This window comes from Dryobates pubescens, chromosome 12 (genome assembly GCF_014839835.1).
Source record: "Dryobates pubescens isolate bDryPub1 chromosome 12, bDryPub1.pri, whole genome shotgun sequence".
In the NCBI taxonomy this organism is placed as follows: Eukaryota; Metazoa; Chordata; class Aves; order Piciformes; family Picidae; genus Dryobates; species Dryobates pubescens.
Window position 1 is genome coordinate 22,207,980 of NC_071623.1, and position 24,468 is coordinate 22,232,447.

General features: G+C 40.8%; 1 protein-coding gene across 1 annotated transcript; it reads right to left on the reverse strand.

Moving 5' to 3' along the window:
- Positions 1-1,257: 1,257 nt before the first annotated feature.
- IFNAR1 (interferon alpha and beta receptor subunit 1) lies at positions 1,258-23,500 on the reverse strand. The gene is given in 13 exon segments (XM_054165881.1): positions 1,258-1,940; positions 3,287-3,441; positions 5,953-6,106; positions 6,968-7,122; positions 8,086-8,288; positions 9,684-9,798; positions 11,920-12,067; positions 14,119-14,276; positions 14,932-15,125; positions 16,856-16,976; positions 22,502-22,680; positions 22,682-22,711; positions 23,091-23,500. Coding segments are annotated over 13 exon segments (2,247 nt in total). The 3' UTR covers positions 1,258-1,715.
- Between the last annotated feature and the right edge of the window lie 968 nt (positions 23,501-24,468).

Sequence of the window (24,468 nt, forward strand, 5' to 3'; positions counted from 1 at the left end):
AGTAACTGAAGACTTGCAGGAACTTCCTAACTATCTGTGGTGTAACTTCAGTGCCACTACATCAAAAATCAGTTTTTATAAATGAATATGAAATAGATCAATGAAGTAAGTGTAGAGAATCCATTATCAGTTTGCTAGCTGTGGAGGGTTGATGGGATCAGAGCCTGTAACTAAGTTTTAAAGGCATAGCCTAAACCCACCACATCAGCCTTTGTTTCTCTGAGCTAACAGAACAGAGCTGGAAAGACCATCCTTCTGACACAGAACTGTAGGCCTCAGATAAGGAGATGATGAATCACAGAAGCAAAGGTAATAAATTGTGAAGTAAGCAGTTTTCTTGGACGATAAAGCACAAGAGAGTCTTCTAAGCAATTAAGACTTTCACTAATGAGTCCACACCTTTCTGAGCATGCATGAACACCAGGGCCAACTAGTGAACAGTAATGATGATATTGGAACGTTGGAGAGGGAGGAAGAGAAGGGGGATTTTTCCTGAAGTGCCTTACTCAAAATTCACCAGAGGATGGGGGAGAGCCTGCAGAAGAGACATTTGCATGAGCTCAGAAAGATTAATGAATGTGTAAAAGATTTCTTGGAAAAGTGATGAATGTGCATGGATGTGTGCTTCAAGTGCTGTAACCAGAGACCCTCCTGCACGTCCAGATTTGTTATGAATGCCTTTCATTTCCCTCTAGACCTTCAGATGGGTCTCTCAGGGTTTGACGGTTTTGATAACGATATGGAACCAAGAAAAGGGTAGAGTAGTAAATGTGTAGAATTTATTCTTCAATGAACACAAAGAAATAAAAAAAAAAAAACAAACATAAAATTAGATCACATCTTCAAAATTAAAAAAAAAACATAAAAAAATAACACCAACAGTCGCCTGTCGCAAACAGCAGCTCAAATGAAGCTCAAACCCAGCTCACTCTCAATCATTTTCTCCATAAAAAATAAGCTCTTTAAAAAAATTACTTCATGAGAAGGAAGTGGTACGAAAATGGAAACGTTATTGCAGCATATCCTTATAGTTTGTACAAAGAAAAGTCTGTTGGCAAAACGAGACTAAGCTGAAAACGCTTTGAATGACAAGCATCTTCATTTTTGTTACGAGAGCATTTTCTAAACTCAGTGTGGGTCCTTCTAATTATGGAAAGAAGTTTCCTCCTTGTTAAGGGATTCACATTTCTAAATACAATTCAGTTAGAGGGAAATATTTCACGCTTCGGGTTGTGTAGCCATGTGGAATAAAAATCAAGAATATGCTTTTTAGCATGCCTTGTCATTGAAAGTAACGGTATTCTTTAGTTTCTTCTTGCAAAATACATCTGGCTTGGATATTTGTTGGGTTTTTTTAATCCTAAATGCAGTGCAGAACTGCAGCACGCTGCCTTTTGTCTGTGTAAACATTGTAAGATTCAATACTGGTATTTAAGGCTTCTGTAACAGTACACACTGGCATTCAAAACAAACCTCTAAGATAGTGAGAAAGTCTTGTGGAACAGAGTAGGCTTTTGCTGAGGTTATCAGGTTCAAGTATAATATATAAAGTGTACAGATCTGCTCCTCTTTATGTAGATGATATTCTTTTTACCATAGGAGTCAGTCAAAACCCCAAATTTGTGCTGTCTTCCTTAGGCTATGACTTTAATAATAAAAAGGTTAAGTGCTTGTTACCTTGCCAGTCCCTTATATGAATTCTGTTTTCTTAAAAGTTATCCTACTTCCTTTTCTAGTGTTTCTTCTGACACTTTGTGTCCTGAAATGTCATCATCATTAGAATAATTTCCTGAATCTCGGCTGCTCTGTTTGGAATGTTTGTAGTCTTTAAAGTCAATCTGATTTGCTTCTGTGGCGATAAGCTCGATTACTGAACAATTTTCTATTTGTTCTTCTGTAGCTGGCAGATAAATACTTCTGAAGGGCTGTTGGTCAAAACCCTGCAAAAAAGAGAAGCAGAAAAGTGAACATTCATGAGTAATACCTGTGCTTAACACTGCAGCTGTACAAATTTGCTTTATCATATTCAGAAGCATCGTGAAGTTTTCTACCTATAACATGCTATTTGTTTTCCTAAGTTCACAAACTCAAAGTTAGGATGAAGATTAGTTGCATTCACATAATCAGACACTGAAGAATGACTCTAACGTTAATCTTGACTCTTTTGCTATGCTCCTAGTTGACAATGATCTGTATAATTGCTCTGTTTCATGAATTATAGTCTTGTTAGGCCACATGAGAACTGAAGGAAAAGTCGAATTCCAAATACTTCAAAGGTCATGTAGTGCACGAGAATGACAGATGTGTGTTTGCCAAGTCTACAAATCATCATCAGTTAAAGTCTGAAAGAAGAACATGAGCTGCTGCAGCAGGATATCCAGCCTTACACAGCTCTCCACACTGCACTGCTGCCTGTTTGACATGCTTTTCATCTGTTTTCTGAAGTGGTCATTTATCCATTATATCCATCCTAAAAGGTTCTAAACATGTCAGTTATATTACCAGTATCCAAATGAACAAACCAGCTAAAATGCTGCTTTAAAAATAAATGAAATTGAGTTCAGCCCTTGTGAACTATGAGACTGATTTTAAAGTACAACTTTATTCAGAACATCAGTGAGAAGATGACATACATTAAAAAGCATCAGTGTTCTGAGAGACAGAGTGAAAAGCAGTTCTTTCTAAATTTCACTTACACCTTGCCTGTTCATTCTGGAACAGGATCCCTATTAAGTACCACCTGTGCCAAGCTAAACTGGAAATTGGGTATCTGCCTTTTAAAGGCTACCCACACTACTAGGTCTGGGGAAATAGAAGCATATACTATCTGCTACACTAACATTTCCTTTAAAGACTGGACTTGAATTTTCACCTCTGAGTTTTAAAGGATGGCAAAAAGGCTGGATCACACTCTTCCAGATAACACACAGATAATGGGAAAACAGTTCTGGTTTCACACAGCAAGGCAAAGGTACATTATCACATTGGATAGACAGCCATGCCCTATGGAATGAAGGATTGCTAACACCACTTTTTGCACAGACAAAATCCAAACAAACACAGAAGTTAAAATATTTGCTAATCACAGAATTCTAGAAATCAATACTACCTTCCCCCCAACCCCCCTACAGAATTTCTGTACTTCCTGAATGTCTATACAGTTAATCTTGGCATACCCATAAGACCACAGGGTTAAGAGATAAACACCCTTTCCATAATATCTCCTGTTCGTTTTTCTAAACCCACATCTGTTTAATGAATGAAAAAAAAATACTTCTCATCTTACCTCTATGTTCAAAGGAGGTTGGCATGATGGAAAGAACACATATTTGATTTTATTGTAGACTTGATAGAGGATAAAAGCAAGCAGTGCACCCAGAAGAGTGACAGCAATCAAAGCAATGAAAAATGTTGCTAAAATTATCAGAGGTAAAATTTTACCTAAAAATGAAGTGAATAAAAAGCATTCAGTCCAGGTATTCATAAACTACAAAAAAAATATAAGTAGTAGTATGTTATCTCCAAATCTGCTATAGAACTTATCATGAAATTTTACATTTTTATAGTACTATATCCAGCTATGATGTTCATTATAAAAATGATGCTGGAGCACCTTTCCTATGGAGGCAGACAGAAAGAGTTGGGGTTCTTCAGTCTGGAGAAAAGAAGGCTCTGAGGAGACCTTGTTGTGGCCTTCCAGTATCTTAAGGGGGCCTACAAGAAAGCTGGTGATGGGCATTTTCGGATGTCAGGTAGTGCTAGGACCAGAAGGAATGGAGCAGAACTAGAAGTGTCTAGATTCAAATTGGATGTTAGGAAAAAGTGCTTCACCATGAGGGTGGTGAGACACTGGAACAGGTTGCTCAGGTAGATGGTAGAGACCCCATCCCTGGAATTTTTTAAAGCCAAGCTGGACTGGGCTCTGAGCAACCTGATCTAGTGTGAGGTATCCCTGCCCATGACAGAGAGTTGGAGCTGGATGATCTTTGAGGTCCCTTCCAAACCTGACAATTTTGTGATTCTGTGATCTTAGACAATTTTATTAAAAGCACAGCACAAAATATTTAAAATATTTATTCACAGTTTTTAATATGCCCCTTTTATAAGGGCCTGTGGTGACAGGACAAGGGGCAATGATTTTAAGCTAGAATAGGGCAGATTTAGATGGGACATTAGGAAGAAGTTCTTTACTCGGAGGGTGGCAAGACACTGCAACAGGTTGCCCAGAGAAGCTGTGGACTCCTCATCCCTGGAGGTGTTCAAGACTTAGCTGGATGAGACCTTGAGCAACCTGGTCTAGTATGAGGTGTCCCTTCCCATAGCAGGGGGGTTGGAGCTAGATGATCTTTAAAGCTCCTTCCAACTCAAGCCATTCTATGATTCAATATAAGAACAGAGGCATCTGCAGAAAGGATCAGAAGGAAGATCCAGTTATTCCCAGTTAGATTCCAGTTACATGTCACTATTTGACATGTAGCATTCGATGCAAGTAAATCTGTTTTGCTATTGCTTGTGTATAGGGTCTAACCCCAAGAAACAGAATGTGCAATTGACAGAGCTCTCTCCTTTAAAAAGGCAAAGTTAAAGGAGTAAGAATTCCCATGGGCTAGGGAGTAAGAACAGGCAATTACTACAGTGAAATTACCCCATGGTTATTCAGCCAGGAAATTAAGAGTGCCTGGATTTGCATGGTTTTCAGGAACCCAAAAGAATCCAAATGATTTCTTGGCAGGAGAAGAACTTCAGTTGTAAGCTTCAGGTGACTATAAAATAGCCAATTGGGAGAAAAAGGATCTTCCAGAGAGCACCTATTCCTTTTAGTGCTTATCTAAGAAGAAATAAATACTGAGGCTATTCAAGTTAATTTCTACACTAGTCATATAGACACTAGCTCAGCACAAGATTTTACTTTGTCAGTATAGAAAGGTGAGATGACATTCACTTCAATGCTCAAACATGGTGTCATCAACTTGATGTTGCCAAGCTAAGTGGTGCAGCTGATTACCATGAAGGAAGGGACAGGGTCTGGTAGGGCTCTGACAGGTTTGAGGGGTGGACCCACATAAATTTGTTCTCTTGAAGTTCAGCAAGGCCAAGTGCAAGGTCCTGTGTCTGGTTTGGGGCAATCCCCAGTATCAATACAGACTGGGGGATGAATCAATTGAGAGTAGCCCTGTAGAGAAGGACTTGGGGGTACTGGTGGATGAAAAGACAAACATGAGCCAACAACATGCGCTTGCAGCCCAGAAGGCAAGCTATACCAGTAAAACACATTAAAAGATTCATCTTACAAAGGTTAGAAAGAACATTTCTGTCTTTTTAGGCTTGATAAAGACAACACAGAGAAGACTACAACATATAGGAATCCTAAGAGTTTAAGGTGTGAGGAAGTAACAATACTACTGCTACATTTCCTTAGTTTTAAGTTAGTTTAGATACTTAGTAATTTAGAAAGTAATTGGACAAATTCAATTCAACAGACAGCTTGCTCTTATGTTTTGAGTGCAATCCATCTACAAATGTATTTTTGTTTTGCACAGGATTTTTTTAACTCACAGAAGAATTAAGACAACTTTGTGAAGAAAAAAAATTGAAAATGCTAAAAATATCTTAAAAGTACTGGAAATCAAAGGTTGCCTATTAATGAGTCATTGTATGGAATTAAGCTGAATTCACAATCATTACAGTTTGAGATCATTTCTAAACCAAGTTGTATCATGGAATTACCTGAATGTAATTTTGATCAGATCAGAAAAGCAGCAGCTTTTAGGACAGAACACAGAGAGCAGCACAGTGTCAGACTGTTGATACGGCTCTCTGCTGAACTAGGTGCTAACTCTGTTAGGTCATTAAGCTGTGCTGCAAATATTTTTTAGCTTATAAGATATGGAAAGGCCTATGGAGGGTTAACAATTTTACTTCCAGAAGTGTAACACTTCAAGCTCTTCCTACCTCCAGGTGTTCTGATGCATTCCTCTTTGCTGTAAGGACTGGTCTTGTTGTACACTTCTGAGAATGCTTGTACTTTTACACAGTACAAAGTCGCAGGTGTTAGATCAGAGACTGTCCCTATTGTCTGTTTTATCTGTTTCATTTGAATTTCTTCCTGGAAAAGGAAAATGGGAGGAATAAGGTGCACATAAATAGCACAAGAGTCACTCAAGCAGGTTAGAATTTTGTTCTCCACTGAAGAAGTAATCCAGTTAAAACAAGATACTGTTCTGCCCTTGGATAAAACAAAAGAAACCACACAACTCTCTCCTAAGCAAGCATTCAAGGAAACACTTACCAGCAAAACCCAGCTGTTCTCACCACACTGAAATCTTACAGTTCAAAATGAAATTTCCTATAGCCACCTCTCCTCTTCTTCCATGGATTTACACATACACACTTACTGATTACAGTACTTTAAGAGGCAGTTAAAGAATATGGCAAGATCTGTTAAAACTTGAGCTAAAAGCATGCAAGACACTTGTTTTGTGAAACATACCGCTACAAAACTGCAACTGCAGAGAAAAGGAAACTCAAGGGGCTGGAAGTTACATTAACAAAAGACAGTGGACAGAGTCACACCATAAGAAAGATGGCATGACAAAACCCCCTACAACTTCTATCAAGAAGTGCGTTATTTAGCAGCCTGTACAGAACGCAGTGCGATTCTGCAGATTACATATAGCCACATCAATGTTAAAAGATTAACATCTCAATTACATTCTGATACAAGTTATCTTGACCAGATTTTTAAAAGAATCTTTCAGACAAACACTCCAAAACAACAACAAAAAAAATCCTAAAAAAACCCACCCAACAAAAAAAACCCAAACCAAACCCAAACAACAAACTGATTGCATGACTGATATACCACAAATGTGCCCCTTTTGAAAACAAGATTCTTGAGAACCCAATCTTGGTATTTAAGTCATGACAAACTGTATATATAGTTTTAAAGTACTTAACTAGCTCACACCTCATTGTTGGATGAGTTCTTCCAATAGAGAATCCGGTAAGACAAGTCGTAACGGTCCCTCATGACTTCACCCTGGGCTCCTCCTGGAGGAGAAATCTGGATATGGAGGAAAACATCACCGACGTCCACCTTCACATCAGGAGGGCCAATTTCATCTTAAGAGGTTTAAAAAACAATAAAAGTTAAAAATGAGACTGAAAGAATACAAGTAAAATTATAGCATAAAACACAGTCATTTAAGTCTATGACAAGTCTATCAGAAATCTATACTTCGAAGTCTAACCTGACCAATAGCTTTATCTTGAGCCCTTAGAATTACTTCCTCTTTCCACATTCACATGCTGCTTCTGCAAGTTTCAGTGACAGGAAATACAGGGACAGGGGGATTAACTGTGCAAGCCAAAGTGAAACTACTAAACATTTCTTAATCTAATCAGGTTGTGGGCCCTGTTTTTCACATATACCCTCTTTCACAACAGTAGTATAGTTGAGCAATGAGAAGCATCACGGCTTTGTTTGTTTGTTTTTTAATTATGTACTTAAGTCACAGTTATTAAAGAATTTTTTAATTACCAAGTGCTTGGACAAGAGAAAGCTGACAAAGGAACAGCTATAGATTCCATCTTCAATATTGAAGGCAATGGAGTATTAGTCAACATATTACATAAACACATCAATTACAAACATCAAGACAACTTTTTTGAAGTTAACATTTTAGTAAGGTCACATTTCTCACTAAAATCAAAAGAGTGCAACAAAGAGAAAAATGATTACAACTTCTCTCTGGAGAATGTTGAATATTTTTGACTTAGATGTCACTGTCATTTAAGGCTGCTTTTTCATGGAGCGCTTCAAGGTTATGTGATCATGCAACACTGCTTCAGCACAAAATCGAGGAGTACGTTGTGTAGAGGTAGAGACCAGGTGATGAGAGCAGATGCACATGGAATAATTATTTTACTTTGGGATTGTTTATACACAGAAATGCTCCCTGTCAATAGCAAAACATCTGCTTAACTTGATGAGGCCAGGATTCCCAGCACAGTTTCTGCAGGGCAACTAGGTATTCAGTTTCATTAGTCTAGGAAGGTTTATTTTGTAATGAAATGAACACTTACTTGTAATCAGAGGATCTACTTTTACTTCATTAGACAAACATGACTTATTATATTCATTTATGGCTTGCACATGGAAGTAATAAAATCCAGAAGTAGCAGTGATGATAGAAGAGAGATTGCATTGCATGTCAGTGATGTTTTCACACCCAGGAACATTGAGCCACTTGGAGGAGTAATCATCGTGAAGCTTCTTTAGATACCCACTGCAAAAGATATTTCAATCGTTTTTGAATGTGAAGTTCATAAGCTAAGGAGAAAAAAAAAAGGGGAAAAAAAAAGGCAAAAGAAGAAAAAAAAAGGCATGTTCACTTGCACTACTTAGTGTTTTTCCTTTTTTAAAGAATGGGCCTCTCAGTGATGTCAGAAGGAAAGTGTTAAACACTTTGAGGCTGAATAACCGGTCTGAAACCAGGATAACAAAAATCAAAGGCCCTTAAGATTAAAGGATGGGATGATCTCAAAGTTTAAAATGATTACTGTGTCTTGTTTCTGATTAAGAACAGTACCTAAAGACAGTAAGATTCCATCAGCTTTTGTAGATAATGCCTAGTTATGGCTTCTTTACATAAATCAGAGACTGATTCAGACAACGATCCAAATACTGAGGTGTCCCCTAGACAAAATGTGGTGATTTTAAGACTAAAAAGCACACCTCTAGGAGAAGAATTTAAAATGCAAGTATAGGACCACCTTAGCATAATGAATTAGGCTATTGGTTGTATATTGATCTGTATAAAGCACCAAGATGTATGTGATGTGAAAATTGTATAACCGATTATATCCTGTAATTCTGTGATCATATATCATTTCTTTGTTATCTGTACTGCATATAAACTGCTGCTGTTTGAGTTAAGTGTGCTGGATATGTCGCCTAGCACCAGTCCTGCAGAACTGAAATAAAGCAAGTATCTCAACTCTGTGTGTCAATTGGCTTTGCACACCTGGTAAAGAATCCCTTTTATGAGACTGTATTACAAATTCCTCATTGTTTACAGAATTTTTTTCCATTTATAACTAAAACCATTAAGTTAACTGGATCAGGGAACACAAACTACTGCTTTAATCAATCCTCAATAGAAAAAATACCACACCTTTAGAAGTTTTTAAAATCTAAAGTAAGGTTTTTCATATAGTTCTATTAATTTGCTTACTTCTCTGTTATGACAAAGGAATTCCAAAAGAAGGCGAGAGGCATCACTCTTCATTTAGATGCTTGCCACAATACTTGTGTGACAACTGGATATTAAGCTATAGGTTTATAGACATGATGGGTTTTTCCCATGTTGGATTCTGACCAAATATATTGACAACTGAGACCTTGAACAGGTGCATTTTTGCTCACTTCCAGTAATCTGATCTATACTCAAAAAGTACTCCATTCCATCTTAGAAGACTAGCACCCTAAAATTCTAGGATATGATGTTACATGTAATCCTTTTTAAAGTTACACTGTGTTCAGATGAGGCACCAAATGCTTCAATGAACACATTAAGACACTTGTGAAGCATTTAACTTCTAGAAACTGTTTTCAAAATACAATGGATGGCATTTAGAGTGGCATGACCTGTTTATGCAGACACAGAAACTGTTTAGCTTACATGAGATACTGTACATTGTAGCTCACATGCTGTTTATATTGGTTATTCCAGTGCAGATGAAATTTCATATTCAAAGCAAGAATGGTCACATTTGTTGCACAGTGCAGGTCATTCACTGCTCAAAAAGAAAAGAAAGGGAAAGCCACAGTTACTGAAAAGCTTTATGTAATCCACAGTAATTTCCCACTGAATGGCCATTTTGCCCTGAATCGTCATGGTACACTTTCAATAATTACACATAATAAAAATTGTCTGTTTTCTTTATAAAGATGGCAAATCAAAGCCTGTGATACATACTGAATAGAATAGACCAGGTTGGAAAAGACCTTTGAGATCATCCAGTCCAACCTATCACCCAACACCATCTAATCAACTCAACCATGGCACCAAGTGCCTCAGCCAGGCTCTTCTTAAACACCTCCAGGGATGGGGACTCCACCACCTCCCTGGGCAGCACATTCCAATGGCCAATCTCTCTGTCTGGGAAGAATTTCTTCCTCACCTCCAGCCTAACCCTCCCCTGGCACAGCTTGAGACTGTGTCCTCTTGTTCTGGTGCTGGGTGCCTCGGAGAAGAGACCAACCCCCACCTGGCTGCAGTTGTAGAGAGCAAGAAGGTCTCCCCTGAGCCTCCTCTCCTGCAGGCTAAGCAACCCCAGCTCCCTCAGCCTCTCCTCATAGGGCCTGTGCTCCAAAGGTGAAACAAGCAGCTAAAGCCTTCAGTTCTGCAAGGCCTAATAAGGAGGCCTCATGAACATTCAGCTGATAGTGTCTGAGTAAGGAGGTTACTATACAGCATATAGTTAAAAAAAAAAAGGCAAAAAACTTGGAAAAAAGTACAGAAACATTATGATCAGTAGAAATAAACTGGTTCAGCAGTAACTCAATGGGGGAAAAAAAGGGTAAATATAAATGTTTTAAACAAAGTCATTGTGATGCACCACATGCTCAATCTAATGTCTGACTTTGTACACTCCATGGGCTTTTTTCCCCAGAAATAAGCATTTGTTACAGTTTGAAACTAAAATTTAGTTGTAAACAGAATTTTCCAGGTTTCAGACAGTTTGAGAGAGGTGGACTCCTCAGAGTTTACATTATAATAATGGTAAGTCCATCTAATTCAATTGGCCTGAAGAATAACAACAATACATAGAGTAAAGTAATTTCCTTGGAGTACTGAAAACCTTTCATCTTGCAGCAGAGTTTGTCTGCTCTCTTATTTTTTGCCTGCTCACTCTGGGCTGTTCCTGCTTCAGCTTTTGGGCTGTGCTGCACTCCCTCTGACCTTGGGCTTTCTCTGTTACTTCTCTAAAGGTACAGGGGCTGGGGGGAAGGAGGGAGCGTGTGGTTTGTATAGCTGTCTGGGGGCCCTTGGTCCCCAAGATGGGACAAAGAGCTGAATCAAAGGTACAGGGGAGTTCTGTGCTGTTGTTAAACTGTGTGTATGTATATATAGGTAAATGAATATATGTGTGTGTAAATATACTCTGTACATGTTTATTGCCTTTTATACTATTTAGTTTCTTTTGTAAATACATTCCATTTTATACTTCCTCATGAAAACATTTAAAAGTACTTAAACTTCCACATGAACAGTACAAAACAAGGTGGTGTTCAGGAGGAGACTTGATAGGGTGCTTGGTTGCATGGTTTAGTTCATTAGGTAGTGTTGGATGATAGGTTGGACGTGATGATCTTGAAAGTCTCTTCCAACCTGGTTTATTCTATTCTAATTCAAATTGAGACGTGATAAACAAGCATTAGTGGCAAACTGCCCCGAAGGCATTCTTCAAACTGTAATAAAGAATTCACCAAGACTTGCGTAACACCAGGGTTGTTTTTTTAAGGTTAGCTCAACTTTACATGCATTTATTTAGTGCCAAGTATACAAAATGCTTTTGTTTTGCCTGCGTGCATACCTCTTTTCTCCTGATTCAGTCACAAATCCACAAATAGCCAGCTTTCCAAACCCCAGGAAAGTAATTCTTGCAATCCAAATGTACAGAATTTGCCTCAGAGTAAAAAAAACCTTCTTGTACTATTAAAACTTTAATATTGATAGGTGACAGCATCAATACAGTGATACTGATTTAAAATAGAGAACGTAGATAACAGTCAAGAATGCTGTCATACCAAAATGAGCAGAAACTTGTCACTTCCAGCACTTTAGAACAACTTAATTTTCAAGAGTTGAAACTTGAGTGATCATTTTAATATAAAACAATTTTAGTCTGTACCTTTACGGGTCGTTTTTACACAACGAATGGGACTGAATAAGCCTTCTTTCCATTCCAGAACAAGAGTTGCTTGTACTTTCAAACAATAGGTAGTGTCTGGTGCAAGATCATCAATTATGTCAGTAGGAAAAATACTTTGACTTCTGAACTGTAAGGAAACAATTGCAAACACCACATGAGGGTGACTGTTCTTCCCGATGACATGATTTTGTAAAGTTATTTTTAATTCCCCAGGTTTCATCCTATTGATATAATATGCTGTCAAAAATGCTAAAACAGATAATGAAGGACAATCTATGAGCTGAATGCGTGCTAAGCAGAAGTTTCCAACTTAGCCACATGATTGAGAGGAGGGAACGTGTTATGCCCCTTTAACATAGAGAATCACAGAATGTTAGGGGCTGGAATGGACCTTGAAAGATCTTCTAGTTCAACCCCCCCTGCCAGAGCAGGATCACCTAGAGTAGATCACACAGGAGTACATCCAAGTGGGTTTTGAACACCTGTAGAGAGGGAGACTCCACAACCCTCATGAGCAACCTGTTCCAGTGTTCCATCACCCTCACAGTGAAAAAAAGTTTTCCTCATGTTTACATAAACTTTCCTATGCCTCAGCTTCCACCCATTGCCCCTTGTCCTGTCATTGAGCATCATCCAGAAGAGCCAGAATCCATCTTCTCAGCACTTGCCTTTTACATATTTATAAACACTAATGAGGTCACCCCTTAGTCTCCTCCTCTCCAAGCTAAAGAGCCCCAGCTCCCTCGGTCTCTCCTTGTAAGGAAGATGTGTTCCACTCCCTTAATCATTTTTGTGGCTCTGTGCTGCAGTTCCCTGGCCTTCTTGAATTGAGGAGCCCAGAACTGGACACAGTATTCCAAATGTGGCCTCACCAGGGCAGAGTAGAGGGGGAGGAGAACCTCTCTCAACCTACTAACCACACCCCTTCTAATCCACCCCAGAATGGCATTGTTCTCCTGGGCCACAAGAGCACATTGATGGCTCATGGGCATCCTTCCATCCACTAGGACTCCCAGGTCCTTTTCCCCTTCACTGCTCTCCAACAAGTCAACTCCCAGCCTATACTGATACCTGGGGTTGTTCTTTCACAGCTGTAAGACTCTACACTTGCCCATGCTGAATTTCATTAAATTTCTCCCTTTCCAACTCTCCAGGCTGGCTAAGTCTTGCTGAATGGCAGCACAACCCTCCAGTGTCAGCCATTCCACCCAGTTTTGTGTCATCAGCAAACTTGCTGACAGTGCTCTCTGTGCCCTCTTCCAGGTCACTGATGAATATATTGACTAGTACTGGCCCCAGTACTGACCCCTGAAGGATAAGTGGGGAGGGATTGTGGGACTGCTCTACAGGACACAAAGCAAAGCACACAAATATTCAGGCACATACTCAGAACAGAAATACAACAGTTCCACCCCCTCAATTGATGGAGTTAACTCTCCTCCTCTGTTTACCAGATTTTTCAGTGCCTGATCTTTGTACACAGTTTGTATTGAACTTAAAAAGATATTTTATTTTTCCACTTTGAGTGCAATGATTCTGATTAGGCCTTCCAAATGAATACACATATCTCTTCAATTCCTACCCTAATCTACCTGGCACTCATCCCCCTACCTTGGTCTTTACAAAATAGCTCTATCTGCTGTGCAAGACACATGCTATAGCTTGGAAAACAGTTCACAATCACAGGACCTCAAAAGAATCTCTAAAACCCCTGACCTATAGTGTGAAAACAAAGAGTTAATGACACTGGACAGTGTCTGTCAGCTGTAGTCAAGCTACAAGCCTGAACAAGATCAAATTAGTCTCTTACCTCTTCCCTCCCCTGTATCTATGTCTTACTGTAAATGCTTCTTCCCACTACCTTGAACTCATTCCCCTTCCTGTTCCTGCTGACTGTGGGTGGCTACTGCTCCAACACATGAGGTGGTTTGACCTTCTTCCTCATGCACTGGAAAGTGGCTCCAGCATTTGACAGAACTACTAATTCTTATCACACAATATAGAACACAGACCTCCAGTAAAAATAAAACCAAAATTCCCGAAGAAAACACTCCCTCCCAACTATTAAAATGCATAGCAACAGTAATTAAAGTGCATCTCTGACAGTTATGCTAAGGTTAAAAAAACAACCAACCAACCCACCCCACAAAGAAACATAAAACTGAAGAGTGACCATACCTCTGCATTTGATGAATTTTCCCAGATAAGTACATTGTATTTAAAACTTAAATGATCTGTCCACATTTTTCTGACCTGATTTGCTTCTGGAGGAGAAACCTTTATTTTTATGGCTCCATTTATGGACTGCAACTTTATGTCTGGAGGACCAATCTGAGCTGTAAATATTGGGGAGAGGAAAATGAAAACAAAAAAGGAAAGGAAAAAATCAAAGGTGTAATTTTTATTAATAAAAACACAGTAACTGCCTATAGTATCTTTATTTTAATTCTTTTTAGGCAGTAACTGCCTGCAGGGTCTTAGTTTTCAGGAATCTCAGGCAGTATCAAATAGAAATCTACCTAACAACCACCATTACCTGGTTCTAAAAGCAGTAGAGTTAATGTAACATTACTGCTAGAGAATGTTTTCTAGAATCCACTGTGAAAAATCATTAGAAGTCATTCTAAAACATGCAAGGCAAGAGTCTAGCTCAAACAAACAACCCAGTATTGAGGGAAGGCTTTTCTCTACTGTAGCTACTGAAAAGTCACAAGGTTAGGGGAAAATTTCCAGAAATGTCCTCTGCCAAGAAGGATTTTTCTGAAATCTAGGAAAAAAGTAACAGAAAAATCTATCAGGAAACCAGCACCACTTGGAATTCCCTCTTTCCAGAAAAGGGGAAAATACCATAACGGTCTATGATCAGCAAATATCTTATGGTTAAGAAAACCACCAGCTCATGTTATCAGCTATGGAAACCACATGCATTTTTCCCACAATAATGTGAAGTATATGAACTAAAAAATGATACAGTTTATGTAGAGCTCATACCTATAAGATATGGAATCATTTCAAAAACGCTAGACCAAGGAGACACTTCTTGCCTTCTTTCGGCCCGTATACGCACATGGTACGTATCATAGTATTTGGTTATCGCAGAGGAAAAGTCACATTCCCTGCTAGTAACATTTTGGCACCCAGGCAACTCCTTCCATTCTGTTCCATTTGTCTTAAAATCTTCAAACCTGTAGGAAAGAAAACATCTCAAAAATAAAGCAAATACACCATTTACATCTTGAGATTCTTCTTCCTTTCCTTCTTAATTCTAATACATGTCACACCACCTAATGCTGATTTAGCACCAGTGCAATTAGTGTTATCTACTCAATTACCCTGGAATTCACACAGCAATTAACTCCTGAAATTAATCTATTGATTTATTACGTTAGTCTTATACCAAAAGTTAACTATCAGTCTGCAAAGATACCAGTTTGCCTTATTTACCATGTAAACACAGTGTCAGAAAGCAGCGCCAAAGTACTGTCACAATCTACAATGATATCCTTAACACATGATCCTAGTCTAACAATCAATAATTCATTGGAAGAAATGTAAAAATCTTGATGGAAGAAGGGCTTAAAAGTGCATAAAAGCAGCAACCCCTTCAATTCTAACATTAGCAAGGAATGTAGATGACAGGAAAAGAAATGCACAAGGAAGGAAACGGGTTCAACAAGAGTTGGAATAATCAGCTTTACAGAAGCTGTTTTTCTTGTGAGTTAACAGACATCCACACCTTAAGAAACAGACATTCCATATAGAGATTTAAAATGTCTTGACCCAAAAAGAGAGGCACAGACCTGAATTAGTGATGTTTCTTATCCTCAACTCCTATCTTATCTTTTGGAACAGTATTACCCTTTTAAAATTAAAACTGTGGCAAGCAAACGTTGGGTTTTGGTTTTAAATCTCAGCTCATACACTAGGAAATATTAAAATTAAGAACTTCTTACACATGTAGCCACAATGCATTTTTATTAAAAAAACCCCCAACAATACAAAACAAGGCCAGAGAATTAAAAAAAAATAATCTAAATGATGAGGTTTAAGTGCACCAGTCAATAGTCTCAAAGAACCATTTTGTGTCACAGTTTGAGGCTGGGTGCCTTTAAGGAACCATAGAGAACTCTTCCAGGAGGACCTGAGAGGTCCAGGAGTGGACTAGAAAATGTAATTTTTTGTTATTTCATTCCATAATGTCAGCATCTCCCATTTATACAAGGACAGGACAAGCTGTTACATCCCCTTTTATTCCCCCTCCCTGTCTGCTCCTGTGTGGATGTGCAGAGCTTTACCTTGCTGTGGGGGAGTGAGGCCTGGTTTGGCCTTGCTGATGCTGCCAATTTTGGTATTAAGCTTTACCAAGTATCATAGTAGTATCAGTCAGGGCTGGAAGGGACCACAAGGATCATCTAGTTCCAACCCCCCTGCCATGGACAGGGACACCTCACACTAGACCAGGCTGGCCAGAGCCTCATCCAGCCTGGTCTTAAACACCTCCAGGGACAGGGCCTCAACCACCTCCCTGGACAACCCATTCCAGGGCTTCACCACTCTCATGGTGAACTTCCTCCTCATGTCCAGCCTGAATCTCCCCACCTCCAGCTTCATTCCATTCTCTCTAGTCCCATCACTACCTGATATCCTGAGAAGTCCCTCCCCAGCCTTCTTGTAGGCCCCCTTCAGATACAGTGTCCAAGTGTGTTCTTCATTTATACTTTGCTATCAGTAAACAATTCAGTTCTACATATGAACTCGAAAAACAAAGGACACTAATATTCCATACAAAACTTTCTCTGTTTCAGAAAGTCCCTAGAAGCTTTACATGGCAGTATCCAGAAACACAATAACTAAGATGCCCTACTACACAAATAAACATCAGACACTTCTAGCTCAGAATAAAGTTACTACTTACCACTGATACTCTGCTAAAAATGTCACATTGGTGTCATTCCCAGTGTAGTTCCACCTTAGAGTGAAATTTGTATTTACCACATAAACTTGAATATCCTGAGGACTCTTCAGGTTAGTTTGTCCTACAAGAAAATAACGTAAAGGTATAAAAAATACTTGGATTAATAATTTGTACGTAATTTAACTTCATTTAAAAAGTAGTGAGTTACAGTGAAATGAAAAAAAACCAAACCAAATCACAACCAAAACAATGAAACCCAAAACATGAAGAGTTAAGAAAACCCCACGCTGCTCATGTGGCATTTCAGCATACAGCTCATAAGATGTGCATCAGCTAGCTCCTTTGCCTATTTGACTACACAAGTCTTTTCCTTTATGCTTTGAGTCTTTTCATACCTCTTTAAAACCACAAGTATATACAATTGTAACATACAAAGCCTGTGTTCACTGTCATGGGTTGACTATAAACTGTCTGAATGCACTTAAACCTCTATTTTATTTGTTCGATCAAACCTGGATCTCAGCTGCAAAGTGCTAGGGATTAACCTAATGCTGCCATTCCAGCTCTGGAACAGACTGAGTCAACTTGTTTCATGTCTCATGTTACTGCCATAAATTCAGTGTACTGCACATAAATCTCTTGCAGTTAGGCTTTATCACATGGCAGATCTTGCAGCTTGTTCATGGTAATCCTGTGGGGGTTTTTTTTTACACAAAGAACAATGCATCAGAGGACTTGTGGGGGGTAAGGGACACATAAGAATGTCTATAAAGTGGAGGGGAAGGACCAGATGGTGAGAAGACTTAACAGGCAGATTGCCACCTGGAGGGAAGCATGCACATTAGAATTATCTGAAGGATAGCTCTCCTCTTTATTTTCCACCTTTTGACAGTAATTACTTAAACACCCCAACAACCCTGATAATTGCCTGATATTCCAGTTCCTAAGGACAACTTTACCATTGACTTGGAGATAGGCAGAATCCTAGGTGTCTCCTTTGGTACACAATTCAGATATCAGAGGACAGATAGTAACCATGCAGTATGAGGTTTTTGATACTTACTAAAACTGAAATTTATCTAGCTATTTATAAGGTTTATCTTCCTGTGGATTATTTCACACCGCTCTACAGCACTGCTTCAATGCAATGAGGTTAAAGGTGCGATCAGCACTGAAAGTTTAGACTGAAAGTTTTCTAGTACTAAAACAAAACCAGACTGTGGCTTATAGAATAAAGGGAAACAGCATTAAAGTCATGGGGAATATGCACAAATTGAGGAAACCTCAGGCAGAAGGCACTGAAATTACACCAAAACCACCACTAAGCAACCACCCAGATGTACAGAATTTAAATGATATCTAAGTCTATCTTCCTGGTATCACATACTAGGTATCTTTGGTAACCCAAGCTATGCAGATTTGAGGCAGTCCTTTAAGAGTGCACTTTTAACTGCTAACACATCAGGGTGAAAAAAAACACCACACCACAAAATCAAGAAAATAACAATTGAAAACCTGTATCACCACATTCTTCTCTAACTTGGCTCTCTCTTTTGACCAGCTGTGTTACACAAATCACTACATGGCTACAGCTTCTAAAAACATGTTAGTGTCCATCACTCTGGAATTGCTTTTTGATGTCAGTCTAATATTTGATTGTACTAGGAAGAAATCATGACAGTACTAAGCAGAAGTTTTATAACAGGAGATTCCCAAGGTCAATTCTTTACTCTGACAACATAGAACCTGGAAGTAAACCTTAAAAAGGTAGGATTAGGTAACATAGTATTAGCCAAGAACCACACTCCACCTACAGAGCTCCACTAGTATATTAAAATTAAGCCACTAGTATATTAAAATTACACTGTTTGCCTTAAGGAGAAAAATCCAATAGTCATTGGACTTTGAGAGTATCTTTCCCACATTTTCAAATCCTTACCTTAAGCTTTACAATAATTTGTATTAGACCACGTACATTTGAGGACAGATAGGAAACAGGAAGTTTGGAAGCAGAAACCAAATAGTTTCAAAACTCATCTTTAACCAAACACACTGTCTCGCCAAGATATAAAAAACACGCTGAGGTTAAGACATCCAACTAACGTTTTAAGCTAGGCCAGCATTTTCTAAAGCTGGTAAATACCACAAAAGAAAATCATATCCTGCCTTTACAACATTGTAAAAACACAGCCCTGGAATCCGACATTTGGAAGACGACAAGATATTCCAGTCCTGGAGTATGGTCACACAAAGTGAATTAGAAGGGGTTTATTCTGAACAGCTTTGGTTAAAGGCCTAAAAGATGACAGCCAGAAGTCTGTGATTTGACTGCCTTTTTCTCTGAGAGCTTCCTCATGCAAATTTGAGCAAAGCTGAGCTCCATCTTGACATTTGCCCTTCTTTTTGATCCTCCTTACAAAATGCTGAAACCACACATTAAGAGCTGTTGTCAGTGACATGTGACAGCCTCTACAGAAGCATGCTACTCAGAGACATGACCTGCAAAATTAAGTTAAAATCCATGATGGGGTTAACAAAGACTGTAACTTTCAGGGAATTTTCAGAAAGTTATCCAGTGTTACATTCAACAACAGAAAACAGCAGGCACTTGAAGTCAGTGCTCAGCAGTAAACAGTCAAAACAGGAAGGGAAAAAACATTTGTGCTATGGAATTAAGGGATTAAAAATGAAAGCTTAACATCATATGAATTCATTATAGACTTATCTTAAACATCGTGTGCAGCTCTAGCATGCCCACTCTCATAAGCAGATAGCAGAACAGAATAAGGCAGAGAAGGGTGACAAAGACAATCCAACATAAGGAACAGCTTCTGTCCAGGGAGGAATCATATTATGATTCTTCAGCCTGAAAGGGAGATTGAGGTGAGGATAAAAGAGATCAGGAACGTAAGTGACAAAAACATTGATTGATGTCTTCTTAACATAAAGGTGGAAGCATCAAAACAAGCACCACCTTGCTCTAAGCAAACAAATGAAACTGCTGCTTCACTGAGCACTTGGTCAATCTGTGGAATTCCTTCCCCTCAGAGTCTGTGAATGCTCAGCTCCTACCCGATTACAAACTCAGAGTCAAATATAAAGTCTCAGCATTACACACTGCTGAAATACTAGGGTGTGAAGTATTACTATACATTTACTTTTTTTTTTGTCCTTTCCTACTCCTACACTGCCAGCAGCTGCTGTAGATGAACACTGGGCTCGTTGGCCTTTAGGCTTCATTTGGTATAACAACATAACAGAAACCCCACTCATCATTAGGTACTTTACTTCTTACTCTGGTCAGAAAAACACATTATTGCTTCAGAAATAACTCCCAGTCTTGACAGACAACCCTGACAATTCAAAATGTCTCCACTGGGAACTAAAATTACTTATCCAAATTCAACTGATTACTTATTTGAGGGTTACTGGTTGCAATGATGTTCTTTCATCTGCTCAACTTCATCTCCTGCATCAGGTAAAATGGGAGCGATAGTCTGAGAGTCACCTATAACTTTATACTCCGAGTATAGAGTCATATAAAGGTCTTCGGTTGACATTTGTTAACAGTTACTGATCACTAGTTCACATTTTAACACTTCCCATCACTCATTCATACATTGAAAGCAGAGAAAGGGAGCTGGAAAAAAAAAAACACTTTGCAAGACCACCTATATTTCACACAGGAGAAAGCAGGTGGCAAATTCTACATACATCATCAGACTTTTGCATAGAAATGTTCTATGGTTTCTACCACTGCATCTTCTATTCTTAAAAGCCTCCAATCCCCTGAAATATTTCGCTATCCTTACCATCAGGAATTAGGGAAAGCTTTCAGTCATAAGCAAAGAAATCTCAAATCAGATTTCCTAGTAGATTCCACTGGAGGTCTGGATCTTTGCCAAACAGATTCACTTCACTTCGTTACAGTAAGGGTACTTCTTAGTACTCTTACATGAGTATATCCCCTAGTGGATGGAAGCATGATCATTATTGATCAAGAGCCAGACAGGTAAATTTAATTCATGTTTCCTCATTTAAAGCATGATGACACTGTGGTGCTGAGGACATAAGAGATTAGACTTTTATGGAAAGAAGAGATTAAGTACAATAAAAGCTTTTTAACACCACTGCCTATCTTCCCCCAGCAAACTTTAATAAATTAAATACTGTTCTAACAAACCTCACTACTTAATTTATAATATTTTAATGTTTTCAACAAGTGATGAAGTGAAGAAGTAAAAACAACTATATAACATTATGTAACAACACAAACCATTCCACAACAGTAGTCTTAGCAAGACAGAAATACACTCTCTCAGGAGACAAGTCAAGGGGAAAGCCTGTCAAAAATGCACAATGACTTGCTGCTTATCATGTTAAGGATGCAGTAAAACCGATGGAAACTTTAAGTAGACCTTTCAGGATAGGAACAGACATCTAATGTATATGACATTAAAAACAAACAAACAAAGCCACAGCCAAACACACACCAAAAATGGCCCAACTTTTTTTGGTCCTGTAAGCAGAAAGACACTCTGGAAAAGCAAGGAGAACTTTTATACAGGAGCAGCAGAGAGGAACTGCTGGTTTGGGCAAGGCAGAAAGACAGAGGTCACTGTAACACACCTGTGATAGTATGTGTCATGTTAATCATTTGCTATAGTATGTGTGGGTTAAGCAATCAGATATATGTTTGCAATGCTTCCAATTTGAGGATAAAATTTGGGACTGATGCACAAAGAATTAATCCACAAACAAAATGTCTGAAGGAAAACAAAGGAAGAGGTCTGCCTGAATCCTACCACAAACTGAAAGCGTGGACACCTGAAAACACTCTAGCTATAGTCTTTGGGAATGCCAAACTAGAACAATACAATCTTCCAGAGAATTCAAGAGATTAGGTGCAGTCAGAAGCAGCATGCACACCCTGACCCGTAACAGTTAACATTTCCACTATCCAAATTGCTTAGCCCATATATTCTGTGCTGCACATCATAATGACCTGTAAATATGCAGAAAGGTAACTTACAGCCTCTCTGGACTGCACAATGCTTACCGCTTGAAAAAAGGGTTTGTGGGACAACTTTCTACTGCGTAAAGACAGGCACCTTACTGTCCTGTGTGATGAAATCCTTAACCTGCGATTTTATTTCATTCATTTCCTTATTTATACCTGAGGCTCTGCGAGTCTAGGCTACCGTGCCTTTCAAAGCAAATCAACAACGATTCGAATACCTGTTTGCAGTATGCTTATGCTACAGCTTCTAGGATTTAAAGACGGGAAGAAAGCTCGAAGCAGACGAGATGAAAATTGCTACTGAACCCTAAACCCCAAGGCACCACACGGAAACTGAGCCCCGCTTAATCACGCAGGGACAGCACCTGCAAAGGCCTGGACACCTCTGCGTCCTCGCCGCGACGCCTACACACCAGGGGACGGGACCACGGCACCGCAGGTTGGGGCGCCGGGCAGGGGCTGGAGGAAAGAAGCGGGAGTGCCCACAGCCACACGTCTATGCAGGGGGCAACCGGGGACCCTGCTCCCCACCCTCCCCCTTGAGAATGGGCGCCGCATCAGCCCCCAGCTGCCGCTCGGCTGGAGCAGGGTGTGGTGCCGTGTCCTGCTTGTTCACCGGGACCCACCTGCGCCGTGCAGGGGCAGCGAGACCAGGAAGCAGAAGAATGAGGACGCCACCACAGCCGCACGCCCCACGGCCACCGTCGCCAGGCCGCCACCCATCCGACCCCTATCACGACCAGCGCCGGCACCGTTACCGGAAGCCCCGGGCGGCTGCGCATGCGCAGGTAGACGCCGCGCTGCTCTGCCGGCTATGGGGACGGGGTTGGTGTGGGCTGCGGGGTCGAGCGGCTCACAAAATGTCGGCGAGCTGCCTTCTTGTAGTCCGGCTCTGTTCTCGAAGTGTGTGGGGAGCGGCTTATTGTGGGGGAGCCGTGCCTCCTCAGGCGTTTATTCGCCGGTGGCTGTAATGCGAGGCGTTGTTTAAGGAGAGAGAAGGAGGGACGGAGGGATGGCAAGCAGGCAGGCAGGGAGGGAGGGAGGTTGGGCTTTTGGCGGCCGCGGAAAGCCCCAATAGTTGCGAGTCTACCCAGTTTCCGCCGCCCACCTCCCGGTCAGTGACCGGGCGGCGGGTCGGGAGGTGTGGCCATGAGTCGCTGGGCCGGTGCGTGGGCGGAAGGGGCAGGCTGCGCCGCCCCGCCTGCGCCGCCCCGCCTGCGCCGCCCCGCCTGCGCCGCCCCGCCTGCGCCGCCCCGCCTGCGCCGCCCCGCCTGCGCCGCCCCGCCTGCGCCGCCCCGCCTGCGCCGCCCCGCCTGCGCCGCCCCGCCTGCGCCGCCCCGCCTGCGCCGCCCCGCCTGCGTGTGAGGAGTACGCAGGGAATCGTTCGTCAGGCGCAGGCATAGCTGTGTGTTCTCACCGTCATGCAGCAGTGTGTAAGGTGTGTACTGAGTAACGCGAGCTAATATTGTTGCCAGTGCGGGGTGGCGGTCCTGTATCAGCTCGGTTCTTTCAGGCCCGGCACGACTGCTGATTTCTAGGGCAGGGCCTGGTGGTTGTGTGACTGACGCTGTATTGTCACAGCACTTGCATTCCCGCCCTTTGTGCTGTGCTTGTTGTCTGGTCATTGTTATTCTATCCCAACCCACAAAATGTCGATAGAGCCCAATCACAGAACGCTAGGGGTTGGAAGGGGTCTCCAGAGGCCTAGAGTCCAACCCCCTTTCAAAGCAGGACCACTTAGGACAGTCGCACAGGAACGTGTCCAGGCAGGTTTAGAAGATCTCCAGAGGAGACTCCACAACCTCTCTGGGCAGCCTGTTCCAGTGCTCCATCACCCTCACAGTAAAAAAGTTTTTTTCTCACTTTGAGATCTAATTTCCTGTGAGGTGAGTTTACATCTGTTGCCCCTTTCCTCTCAGTGTCTATCACTGGAAAGAGACTGGCTCCATCTTCCTGACAGCCACCCTTCAGACATTTGCAGACATACACAAGGTCCCCTCAGCCTTTTCTTCCCCAGGCTAAACAGCCTCAGGTCTCTCAGTCTTTCTTCATAAGAGATGCTCCAGTCCCTTAATCATTCTTGTAGCCCTCCACTGAATGCTCTTCTGTAGTTCCCTGTCTCTCTTGATCTGTGGAGCCCAGAACTGTACACAATATTCCAGATGTGGTCTAACTAGGGATGAATAGAGCGGGAGGAGAATCTCCCTCAACCTGCTGGACACACTCTTCTTAATGCACCTGAGTATACGATTGGCTTTCTTGGCCACTATGGCACATTGCTGTCCCATGGATAACTTACCAGCCAGGACTCCAAGGTCTTTCTCTACAGAGCTGCTCTCCAGCAGGTCAACCTCCAACCTTTACTGGTGCATGGTGTTATTCCTCCCCAGGTGCAAGACTCTATGCTTATTGACCTTAATGAAGCTGTTGAACTTCATTAGGTTTGTCTTTGCTCAGCCCAACTGTCCAGTCTGTCCAAGTCTCACTGAATGGCAGCACAGCCTTCTGGTGCCACTCCTGCCAGTTTTGTATCATCAGCAAGTTTGCTGAGGGTACTCTCTTCGTCTAGGTCACTGATGAAAACATTTAGCAA